The sequence below is a fragment of the Toxotes jaculatrix genome, chromosome 10 (genome assembly GCF_017976425.1).
Source record: "Toxotes jaculatrix isolate fToxJac2 chromosome 10, fToxJac2.pri, whole genome shotgun sequence".
In the NCBI taxonomy this organism is placed as follows: Eukaryota; Metazoa; Chordata; class Actinopteri; family Toxotidae; genus Toxotes; species Toxotes jaculatrix.
Window position 1 is genome coordinate 25,835,672 of NC_054403.1, and position 12,086 is coordinate 25,847,757.

General features: G+C 44.1%; 1 protein-coding gene across 1 annotated transcript; it reads right to left on the reverse strand.

Moving 5' to 3' along the window:
• Nucleotides 1-15: 15 nt before the first annotated feature.
• elp1 (elongator acetyltransferase complex subunit 1) lies at nt 16-10,268 on the reverse strand. The gene is made up of 36 exons (XM_041048144.1): nt 10,176-10,268; nt 9,592-9,804; nt 9,124-9,276; nt 8,868-8,949; nt 8,713-8,793; nt 8,548-8,633; nt 8,261-8,451; nt 7,881-8,004; nt 7,625-7,718; nt 7,222-7,452; nt 6,968-7,138; nt 6,655-6,733; nt 6,345-6,500; nt 6,100-6,206; nt 5,808-5,911; nt 5,666-5,719; nt 5,453-5,558; nt 5,204-5,319; nt 4,967-5,040; nt 4,679-4,757; nt 4,516-4,595; nt 4,275-4,412; nt 3,994-4,079; nt 3,685-3,833; nt 3,041-3,164; nt 2,843-2,940; nt 2,471-2,672; nt 2,274-2,335; nt 2,018-2,080; nt 1,831-1,891; nt 1,617-1,730; nt 1,233-1,332; nt 988-1,115; nt 559-710; nt 365-443; nt 16-158 (listed from the first exon to the last, which is right to left on the reverse strand). The coding sequence occupies exons 2-36, from the start codon at nt 9,739-9,741 to the stop codon at nt 91-93; spliced, it is 3,942 nt and encodes a 1,313-aa protein (XP_040904078.1). The 5' UTR covers nt 9,742-9,804; nt 10,176-10,268; the 3' UTR covers nt 16-90.
• Between the last annotated feature and the right edge of the window lie 1,818 nt (nt 10,269-12,086).

The window sequence follows — 12,086 nt, forward strand, 5'->3', positions numbered from 1 at the left end:
TCTGGTGAGAGGAGATATTAACTGAATCTTTATTTATTACATAATTAACATCTGACTTTACATTTAAAAAAAAATAGAAATAAAACTAATTTACTTAAGAATAGAGAGCTTCCACTTGACACCATTTCTCATCTTTGGTGGCGCCAGGACTTCAGCATCTGCAAAGAAAAAAATAACGAGACACAATGTTGGAAACAGAAAAATTACTGGGTATTAGAGGAATGCAACCTGTTTCTGAGTGTTTGCATGTGGAACTGATCTGATATGAATTAAAAGGATAAAATGACATTGTGCAAACAGTGACCTGTGAGTGTTTATGCAACGAGATGTCAAACATTCATGTGACACGACAAATGCTGCTGACCTTGTGGTGAAGTTGCAGGTCTCTGCTGCTGCTGGAAAGAAGCCATGATGCTGTTTGCAGTCGAGTTTGGCCCAGTGAGCTACAGAGCAGGAGAGAGGTGAGAGTTAAAACATTATAAGATTACAAAACAATGTAAAAGCATGAAGAAAGCACATAACTAATGTTATAATGATCATTTCTAATATTACAGTTACCGGAGCCTGGCTGTTTTGGAGGCCTTCCGGCCACACCTCAGGTACTGCTGCCTCCATCATCTGCAGAGCCTCCTCGTACGCCAGCTGCAGCTTCTCTGCCTGTTTGTCAAACTGGAACAGCACCAGGGCTTTCAGCAGGCTGTGCACCTCCTCTGCAGGGGGAAGGGACGAATGAGCTGAATCCCCAATGCAACTATACAGTCAACTGCTCTAACAAGTGAGACTAAATAGTTCAGTATAGTTTAGATTTTGCGAGAGCAGGTATTTAAATTTACAGTGCTTCTCCTTCTTCTTGTAGCACCACATTTCCCATCATCCCTGGCTACTTCTGTACTGTTCACAGATGGTCTCAACATGATTCAAGTTATTCAAAATATAAAGTAAAGAAAATATGAAAGAGGAAGAGCCTCTGGATGTTTAGGCCTGTACCTCTCATCTTGTCCACAGTGGTGATGATCTCACCCAGGGCGTACATCAGCGCTCTGTCCTCCAATGGGCTTCCTTCCTTCAGGCTGAGCTTCTTCCGCTCGGCCTTCCGCCGGTTCTTAGATGATCTCCTGCAGGCAGAGCATGAACATAAAACCAAAAACCAACATTAAACGATTCATCACAGGGGCAGGACATTTCAAATGTGAAAATCAGAACCAGAATTTGAACAACAACTTTTGTCTTACGAGGAGATGCGGGAGTTACTCTGCGAGTACTTGGAGCCGGTCATCACACTGCTGGCTTCAGAGTAAAGCTCAGCATCAGGACAGTCTGGACCGTCCTCATCTGATAGAGAAGACGGAGGGTTACTGAACATTTAGGTCTCTACAATTAAAACCACAACTGCATGGAGTGTATTTAGCCATATTATGGTCATAATATGACTGGAACATACTGAGCATACAGATGGAGATTATGCTGCAAGACTGAGCTGAGAAACTCTAAATGAACATTTTGACCTATTTTGTCCAAAAAAAAAAAAAGGTTTGACTTTAAGAGACAGATCTGACATGAAATCATAACATGTACAAATCAAACATGTTGACTGAAGTGTGACTCTGTGTTCTCACCCAGCATGTCCAGTCTGGCCTTCTCTTTCTGCTCTCGAACCACAGCCAGCCGGGTCCTGTGCCGCGTGAATGTTGCTACCTGAGCCTCCAGGAAAGCAGTCTGTGTGCTGGCAGCTGATACAAGACAACATCACAAAGTTTCACTGACTCTCTCTGCATTTTTTGTGTCTGTCAAATTGAAACACACTTAGTCCAGTGTGTTCACACTGCTCACCTTCTAACAGAGCAGGTTTCAGGTTGGTTTCAGTGATGTCTTGCCTGTTGTGCATGTAAATCTGAAGCCGACAAAGAAAAAAAAACATCACAACTGTTAAGAACACATGAAAGGATTGTGTGAATTTTCACAGCATAGCCAGGAATTTGAAAAGTTTGAGGAAGGGATGGTAATTTTGCTCACTGACCAATCGTAGCGCCTCCTCCCAGGCTGCACCAGTGATCAGAGCCAAGATGGCTTCCTCACAGTCCTGTTGGAAACAAAAATGCAGACCCTCAGACCCCAACTCGAGGCTGCAGATGTGATTTACAGCAGATTATAAGTATTAAAAAAAATCAACTTAAGGTTTTTTTTTTTATTTATATGTCTGGTTTTGCTCGAGCATCAAGCTGCTTCATTAGACGCCTTTCTGTTGACATGTTCATTCCTGCAGAGGATCTTACTTTGGCATATTGGTCCAACAGCAAAGCAGCTTCTGAGTACCGCCGCTGTTCAGTCAGCTTCTCTGTGAGGAAAGGAAGTGAAGATTTTCATCGTGGAACCACACCATGTCTCACCAGCTAATCTGCTACCTGTGTGACTGACTGTCCACCTGCCTTTCTGTCTTTCAGTCATGAGGACAAGCTGTTGTCATGGTTACCTGCCAGGTCCCGGGCCAGCAGAGCTAACTGGTCGGGTGGTAGTGGGATCTGCTGCGCCACACAGATGGCGTTTCTCCAACTGGAGCTGCTCGCGAACGCCTGCAGGGCGCTGATTGGCTCTCCACATCGCCATAGCAACAGGCCGGCCTGCTCCGCCTGCTGCTGCTCCACCAGGTACTCAGCATAGGCGCAGCTCAGTGCCTGGAGGTCAGAGGTTAAAGTGATTCAAGAGGAGGAAGTAAGTGTCCTGCACAGCTTCATGACCAAATCTAATTGTAACTGAATCTCATTATCTCATTGTTTCACATGAAACAGACGAGATTCGCTAAACGATGAATGAAAACAGTCCAGAGGGGAGTTTGTGTCTGTACCTTATACTGAGCGCCGTTTGCTGTGTACAGTTTCAGAGCTTCACTGTAGAGTTTTTGCTCTTTGACCAGCTGCAGGGCTTCAGGGAAATGTTCATCTCCTGAACACAAAACACAATGAGATCATGTCATGCTCATCTGTCCTGATAAAAAACGGACAGCAGTAAAAGGGGCTGAGCTGACAGATGCAATGTGACTGACCACACTTGCTGAGGTGAATCAGGGCCTTCCTGTAGCGTTTCAGGTGTTTGTCGATGGTGTAGCGTTGGTAGTTTGGCTCCAGACTCTTCAGCATGTTTAAGAAGGGAAGATACTCTTTGGGATCCTGCAGGACAGAAATGAATGGACATTAGCAAACCGCATGATGCCCAATTCATCCAGCTCAGTCATATATATGAGACTGTAAAAAAAAACGATCATGCTGGATGGTTACATGTTTGGCTGCCTGGAATGAAAACCTGAAAACAGAAAGTGAAGGAAATGCGAGTTTCCCACAAACAGAACAGACTCCAAACTATTTACATTAAAAAACATTTATCTTCCATCGGAGCTGATTATCTAATTAGATTTTGGTGTTTGCAGTGTAAGTTAACATGTTAATGAGTAGATCTGTGCGACATTTGGCAGCTTAAAGGCCTCCAGGTTTATTTTTACTCCCCTCTGGTGCTTTGGTGCATAAATCTGAATATTAATGAGGGAAAATTTTTATCGTTGAAACTCCGTACTGTGATAAGGAAGGAAAAAAAATGTGACAGTTGACTTGCAAAAAGAAATATATTGATGTTGAAATACTTCTATTTTAAGTCTACAAACAATGAACTGGGAGAGAGAACTTTGTCTCGTACCTTCTGGGATTTCTCAGCCACCATGAGCACGAGGTCGAAGTCATAGGTTCCCAGAGAGTGTTCATACAGGTCGTTGACGTTGACGAGGAAGAGGAGGTACTTCAACGCCTCTTCAGCGCTCACAGCGCCCGGAGCTTCAGGAGGGTTCTCTGGACAAACGCACACACAGCACTTAATGATATAATGACCGAGTACAAAAGCATCATACCCGCTACTGTCTGTGTGTGTGTGTGCAGCAGCTGCTACAGGAGTTCAGCTGCTATGCGCTGCATCTCCTGCAGGTCACCGGTGTGTTTGAGGTGTGCTCACCCCGAAGCTCGTGGACTTTCTGTAGAGCGATTTCCAGCTCTGGAACCGTCTTCTTCACATGAGCCGTCAGTATCGACAGACAGAACCTGGAGGGAGAACACTGTGATCATTTTATGTCTTACTGGTGCTGTAAAATGACCTAATCACTGTATTTCCTCCTGCTTATCTCCCCAACAAAGACTGCATGCTGTCAAGGGATCTGTAGAAAATGTGCTTGGTGCACAACCTTTATTTAGTCAGACAATTTAAAAGTTGTTTTGATGTTATCTTTTATTACTGACTTGTTTGGATCCATTGATTCCATGGTGCTCCGTAAAGCATCACAAACCACATCCACCTTCTTCTGCCCAGAGGCACGATGGGGCTGGACTGGGCTGTTCTCAGGACGGGGGTACATGCTGCTGGTTGTATCCTCCTCCCTGGGCAGCAAAGAAAAAAAAATTAATGTAAGAAAAGAGTTATTTTTGTTTGTTTTCTCTTTTCATGTGAAAATTGACTCCTTCAGCTCTGACAAAGTCTCACTTGAGCTCTGTGAGGAACAGGTTGATGTGGTTGATGGAGTTGAGCTGTGTGATGAAGGTCTGTAAGTTCTCCAGGAAAACCTGCAGGAGGAGAAAAATGAGCTAAGTAACCTTTTATTTACTGCCTGCTGTCACAAAAGTACATGTGAAAATCTGGAACAAACCTTTGGGCTGTGGTCATAAATGAAGTTCAGGTTGATCCTCAGCTTCCTCATACACTCAAAGGCTTCTCTGAACTTCAAACTGAAGAAAAGAGAAAAGCTTTTGTTTGTATAGAAAACAAGGCTAAGTAGGAATATAATAAAACATGTATTTAAGATTACAGCCAGGTGTGGCCACATTAAGACTGGTGTTGGTCTGGAATGACTGTGTCACTATAATTTTGGCAGCATTGAGTAGTGAACATATTTAAAAACCAAGCACGTGATTGGATGGAAGAAGATAAAACTCACCTGTCCAACCACCTCCTCAGCTGAGCCAACACCAGCGCTCTATGATGCACGGTCTCCAGGTTCCCACGAGGCATCTGGACACAAACCGAACCGAATCAGAGACTGCACACTCCTGAATTTGTCATTTTAAAAATCAGAAATCTTGGATTTGCATGAAAACACTGAAATGTGCAGTGCTGCTGTGGAAACAGTGAAGGTAGCAACGTGTCTGTGTGGGCGAGCATGTGTTGAACTGACCTGTAGAATCACTCTGGTGTCTTGAGGTACCACCGTGACGATCCTGGATCCTCTCTCCACCCGACGCAGCGTCTCATCATTCTGGCCTTTATCTGAGGACAAGGCCGCCTGCAGCCCTGCCGGATCAAAGGTCATGTGACTCAGATGTACCATTTCTACTATTTTACTTCAGGTACTGAAATGTATTTTGACCCAAAGTGACAAACACTCTGGATGTTTCACTGTGTGCTTTTCTTCCCTCTGTCTTACCTTTAAGGCTGAGAGTGCTCAGCTGGAGGCAGCGGCAGATGTGGGAGTGTGTGGTGATGAGGAGGAAGTCGTTACAAATGGCGAGTGAGGAAACACTGGAGGCCAGCTGAGAGAGAAGCAGGTATAAACAAACGCACATCACATTAGCCATGTCTCTTCCTGTCTCTCCACGAATATGCTGAGAGAGCTGGGAAAATACAGCTGACGTCATACCTCTGTGTCTCCAGCATACAGGTGCGATCTGTCCGTCAGGCCGAGGAGATATTCCTGAACACATAAAGGTAAAGAAAACACGCTCCGTATTCAAGAACATATTTATGATTAATCATGCAATTTTAAGTCAGTATGTTTCTACCTCCCCACTGATGCTGCAGAGGGCGGTCTGAACACAGGGGACGGGGAAGTTGACGTTACATCCACTGGAGTCAGTCCACTGCTCCACAGACAGCTCAGGACAATCTACACAGACATTTTAAAGTCTCCTCAGTTACGAAAACAAACATCAATATATGGGCAGAAAAATTAAACTGGAAAGAATGACTCTTGTAATGAAAGTTTGAAATAAAACCGTATGTTTTAGGTTGATAATTTTACTATGAAACTTGTCTTAGAATTCAAAAAGCAGAGGAAATGTGTTGGTTACTGACCCCAGAGCACTTTCCTGATCTGTCCGTCCTCCAGCTGTAAGGCCACAGTGCCAGTCTGAGAACAGTGAACCAAACTGACCACAACACCGTCCACTTCTATCTCAGACCTGAGGCATAAGTGACAACAAAAAAAAGGTGGAGAGTAATTCTTTTAAACTACATTAAATGATTTCTGTGTCATTACGTTCATTTACAGGCTCTGCAGGACAAAGACATGGCTACAGGAGATTGCTGGGTTTGCTGACCTCACTGTGAGTGTGTCACTAGCATCCTGAGTGGGGCGGAGCATCTGCAGGGTGGATGACGTTGGCAACAGACCAGAGCTGACAACCATAAACAGCTCATTGTCCAACCACAGCAGGTGCCGCAGGGCCAGAGGGTCGTCCTGTAGAGCTGCTACGCTGCAGGACGAACAGGAAGGAGAACGAATTGGGAAAACACAGTAAAACACAGGTAAACCACGAAAAAAGGAGCACCTGTTAAATAAGATCACACAATCAGGTGTGTGCCAGAAGGAAAGTGTATCATGTACAGCATTGCTGGTTGTTGTGTTACCTGAATGTTTTCTTGAGGACCAGGGGACGAGACAAAATCCTGAACCCATCTGCTGTTTTGTCAGTCTGTTCTCCTGAATCTGGATTTACAACATTTGCAGGTAGAATCAAAAAAACACACAGGTAGCAATAATCTATAGAACCAATACAGACACACTGGTTATATCACTTTAAAATACATGAAGAGAGATTCTGCTTCTCTTTTAGACAGGAAAATCAAAACAGTCCAGTCAACTTATACAAAATTTAATTTAATTTTTCACTCACATTCATTCTGATTATTGCCTCTTTATGGAAAACACTGCATAACCCACCTTGGCTGTAGACTGAGATCTGTCCATTGGCTGTGAATGCTGCCAGCTGATTGGTCCTTTGAGGTTGACAGAGGAAGGTCACCTGGTTGACTGGTGATTTCAGCTGGAGCTCAGATGAACACATGGGAGGAGGGACAACACACTGCCTGAAGGTCGTCACCAGGATTTTATCTGAGGGGTATTAAACAAATACTCACACCACGATCACGCTGAATCATTCTACGGTTCCACCTTCTCATCTCATCTGTCCTCACCTCCATCAATCACAGCCACGTTGGCGTTGTCAGTGGCGTCCAGCCCGGTGCTCCGCTCCGTCGTCCAGCCCCAGTCGTAAGTGAAGCTGGTCCAGCCGCGAGTCACCAGGTGGAGCCTTAGGGGACGCTCAGGGTCCCAACAGACACAGACCGGAGTCCTCTGAGGGTCTCTGCCAAACTCCAGGCTCTGTTTCAGATACCAGTGGTAGTTCCCTACTGTCCACAGCTGGACTGCAGAGCAAGCATCAACAAATTCAACGTTCACCACACTGATAAAAAAATCTGACCATGTTATTCATTCATTCATTCATTCACTAACTAATCTGTGCATTTACAGAAAATGTCTCTCACAACTAAGTTTGGTTAATGTCCAACACCAGAGTTCATCCATGGATGAACTTACTGTAAGTATTGACCCGTCCATCCTCTCCAGCAGTCATGTCCTCCAACCAGACAGCTAGAACAGTGGAGTCACTGTTCCACAGCAGCTCCTTCACCTACAACACACATACATCAGTCTGATGTGTTAACACTGTCCTCTGGATCATCAACCGCACCACTGATCCTTGACATGCTGATGATTTTATTTCAGTTCTGTGAGTGAAATGTATCTATGAACACGTGTAGTTTTATATGAAGCCAGATTTAGCTGAACGTACCTTGGCCTGGTCCTTGCTGAAGGGCAGGGTGAAGTCTCCATGCAGCAGTCCGTTCTTCTCCATGAACACCACGCTGTGTTTGTTGGGATGACGTTGAGTGCTCGCTATCAGGCTGCCAGAGGGTCTGAAACCCAAGACAAAGATTTTAAATGGATTCACATGTCTGATATTCACTCAACACAGAGTCAGTCCAAACCAACCAGCATCCAGACAACTGCTAATGCTGCTTCATTTTTTATGTAAATTATTATTTACTGAGTAAAGACACCAGGTTCTCTCACACAGTTATACAGCTGTCCACATAGAAAACATCAAGCATCACAAACTGAAGTTTAAAAATTAGTTTAATAAAAAGAAAATTGCTTTAACAGGACTCTTACTTCCAGCAGAGCGCCTGCTCCAGGCCGTTGATGGGTTCACTGGTGGCCTGCAGGACACCCTCTCTGTTCCACACCCGCACCTTCCTAGCTCCAGTTTGAGGACAGATGGCACTGACAGCAAACAGCTGACCGTCACCTCGCCACGTCACCCGCGGCCTGCGGTCGTCCCACCCAACAGCTGGCTGCACCTCCTGTGTTGAAGGTTTGCATCATTCTGAATATTTTCATGTTAGACAAACGTTTCATTAAGTTTTGTTTGTTTGATGTTTCTGTCGTTGAATACTGACCTGGATCTTCCTCTGTGCTGCCTGTTTCCCCTCTGAGCCGTGAAACTGAGTCTCCTTCTTCCCCCAGCCCACTGTGATGAACTTTCCTGTGAAACACACAATGAAAGCGGATTAAAAACTTTCATCTCGGGAACCACAAATCTGAACAAAGTGGCGCCGCTGTACCTTCACCAAAATCGTCCTGGTGGATTCCGATTTCAGTGATCGGCTCAAAGTCTTTGGTCATCATGATGATCGTTTCCTGACCTGTGAACACAAATTATTAGTGATTTATTCATTTGTAATACAGCTTAATATGTTTTGTTTTATATAATACTGACCAGTAGTGAGAATGACGAGCTCTTCATCAGGACTCCAGCTCATCGACGTGAGACCACTGTCCACACTGCCGACACACTCCAACTGTGGAACGGGATAACAAACGTTTTGTGAGGACCCTCACTGGTATAATGCATGCCTCACTCAAAACAAACTAATCTTAAAACTAAAGCCTACTCTTAACTCCTAAACAGCACTTTGAAGAAGCGAGGACCGGACAAAAATGTCCTCACTTTCCAGCTTTTTGGTGCTGCTGACCTGGCATGTGTTGAGGTTGAAGAGGACGACATCACCACCAGCTGTGGCCAAACATGCCGACTCGAGTTCAGCCAGCTCCTGCAGTCCGACCACCACTCCACTGCCGTCTTCTGGGAGGAAACCATCTGCTGTCAACGAGGCTTCACTGACCACCTGCAGAAGAGAATGAAGGAAAGTAAAACACGAGTAAAGTAACTTTAACCTCCACTTGTAGTGGATTGTAGTAGTCAGATTCCCAATTGAAATCCTACCTTCTCTTTTTAGCTGTTAAAAAATCCAATATAAATGCTTCTATAAACACATTAGCATCCTCAGGGAGACAAGGCTAAAACAAATGCATGAAGACAGCTAGTTTGTTTTTAAATGGAATAAAAGCTTGCAAAGTCTTGAGCCTTGACAGCGAAACACTATTTTCTTCTCACCAGCCAGAGACAAAGAGAGAAGTACAGCCTTTCATCACCAGCTCACCTGGCCAGTTCGGGGGTCATACTCTGTGATGGAGTAGTGAGAGGCAACCAGCAGCGAGCCGGTGTCAGCCCGCACAGAGAAACACTGCGGGGACCCAGGACCCTGCAGCTCTGAGCTGCGCAGGCTCTTCAGCAGCTTCAGGTTCCTCATTTCACCTCAGGACAGACAAAGAACACGCTGAACCTGAGTCTGGACCCAAAGGCTGCAAAAGACCTGGAACAGTAAGAATTAAATGTTCAGTGCTGAAGCCACAGACAAACAGCGCAGGGCAATATATCACTGTACCAGAAAACATCAGGGATTCTGGTCATTTCAGGACTGTTAGGTTACATAAAGCGACGATAACTGGGTAACGTTAGTTTAAACGTACTTTCACGTTGTAAAACACACGTTTATTAGCGATTTATTGACTAAACTAATGGTATTTTAAAATAAAAGTGTACAGGTTGTCCGACAATGGAACCTGAAGTACTAGCTTACCATTACAATCTGAGCAACGTTTTTAGCGACGATAAACAAACAGCCAAACGGAACCTGGTCGCCACGAAAACGTATTAATATCACAAGAAACAATAAAAACCCACCAAGAAGAAACAGCCTGGAGAAATAAAACCTTTTAAATGTCCAGCATCAACAACACAACAACACGCATGTGGCGCTGTCAGACTCACGACCTTTCACCTCTGACGCGGTTACGTGACGGCGCGGCGGTATCGCCCCCTGGCGTCGTGGCGTAAACGTACGTCATTGGGAATAAATTGATTTCTTATTTAGGATAATTGGTTGAGTACGCAAGCCCTGCGATTGAGTGGCGACCAGTCCAGGGTGTATCCCGCCTCTCGCCCATAGTCAGCTGGAATAGGCTCCGGCTCCCCGCGACCCTGACGGAATAAGCGGAAAATGGGTGGATGGGTTGACTATGTACTTGAATATATTGCGCATTTATGTAATATGTAAACATATTTTCCTGATATACTTGATCTTGAATATCATAAAATGGCACATTAGGCACATTAGTTTGTAATGTACAAATGTTCTATTTGTGCGTTGCACATTACTGAATTATTGTACTCGTGCATTTATTTACATGTAGGTAAAAAAAAAAAAAAAAAAAAAACCCAAAAAAACTTAATCTGTGACAAAACATTGTAGTTTTCAAGGTAAGACTATGTCTTAAATGGAAGTGTTATCTGTGACTGGTAACTAAAGCTCCTAAATCAGAGCTGTAGAGTAAAAAAGGTAAACATTTCCCTCTTTTCCCGGAACAGAAGAATAAATGAAATGGCAATACTCTAGAAAAGTACACGTACCTAAATATTGTAGTTAAGTACAGGATTTGGGTAAAAGAACTTAGCTTTTTTTATTTTATTTTTTATATATTTTCACTGGTGCCATCATGAAATTGATGAGTTGTATATTCGTCTTTCGGCTTTTACTCTGAAAACAACATGGACATCACCGGTTCCGCAAGTTTCCTTTTATTTTGTAATGTAGTGACCGGACGTCGTGTCTGTTTGTTCTCGTCGTGACGTTGACAGGCTGTTGACTGACAACAGGTGAGCGGGAGTTGAACACGCCAGAAACAACAGGGAGCTGAGGACACCACGGCGGGATTAAAGACGCGATGAGAGGACGGTGCCAGAAGGGTAAACATTTTATTAAATTCCTCTGTCATTGTCTCCTGTCGTTATCCAAACACCGGGCAGCAGACAACCCTCATTGTTCCCTAATATTAAACCAAACGAGGGTTTTGTCCCTTTTTTTAAATATCGCACGCTGCGGCAGTTTGCTAGCGACACGCAGCTGGTTTAAATCCCCCCCCCAGCAGACACGTCCACCCGGTAACAGGGCTGAAAGAGTGGGTGTACCGATGTTTAAAAAGGGCATTGAAAACGAAAACCTTAGCATCGTCTCGATTGGTTTCTGCCTACATCTCCTCTCATTTATGATGAAATGAAACCGGCTGATGTTGTTTGACTGATGTCATTTATTACCTTAATAAATAATATTGTGCAATTACCAATATGTCGAATTTAAAACGGACAGTATCATGTTAAACTAAGGCACTGTTCTATGGTGGAGTTCATTTGAGAATGTATATTAGGTTTGAGCTTCACTGAGTGTAAACATTACATCCAGTATCCACCTGTTGCACCATGGAGTTTGGATGGAAACAGTTAAATACACACATCCAGTTTACACCGTCTGTTAAAACATTCAGTTTTTTTAATGTTAATGCCTTGTTACCAGTGAAATCTGTGAAATGTACATGAGGAGTTACTTAATGAATGTGCAGCTGTCCACTGAGTCAGATTTTCTTGTCTGATTTAAAGTAAGTGGGACAGACAGGAAGATCATCTGTTTGCTAACTGCATGAGAGATCCCAGGCACAGAAGTAAACACACTGATGGCTAAACTGATGAATTTGTTTATTTCAGCTCTCTGGTGATTAGGAAGTCAGGGTTACCATGATGTTTCCTTCTCCCTCTGCTGCA

Excerpts from the sequence above, each read along its gene's own strand:
- elp1 (XM_041048144.1), bottom strand. The coding sequence starts at position 9,741 with ATGAGGAACCTGAAGCTGCTGAAGAGCCTGCGCAGCTCAGAGCTGCAG. Across the intron at positions 5,912-6,099 it reads GATCAGGAAAGTGCTCTGGG|ATTGTCCTGAGCTGTCTGTG; the intron begins GTCAGTAACCAA and ends ATGTCTGTGTAG. Across the intron at positions 1,731-1,830 it reads GAAACCTGCTCTGTTAGAAG|CTGCCAGCACACAGACTGCT; the intron begins GTGAGCAGTGTG and ends GTCTTGTATCAG.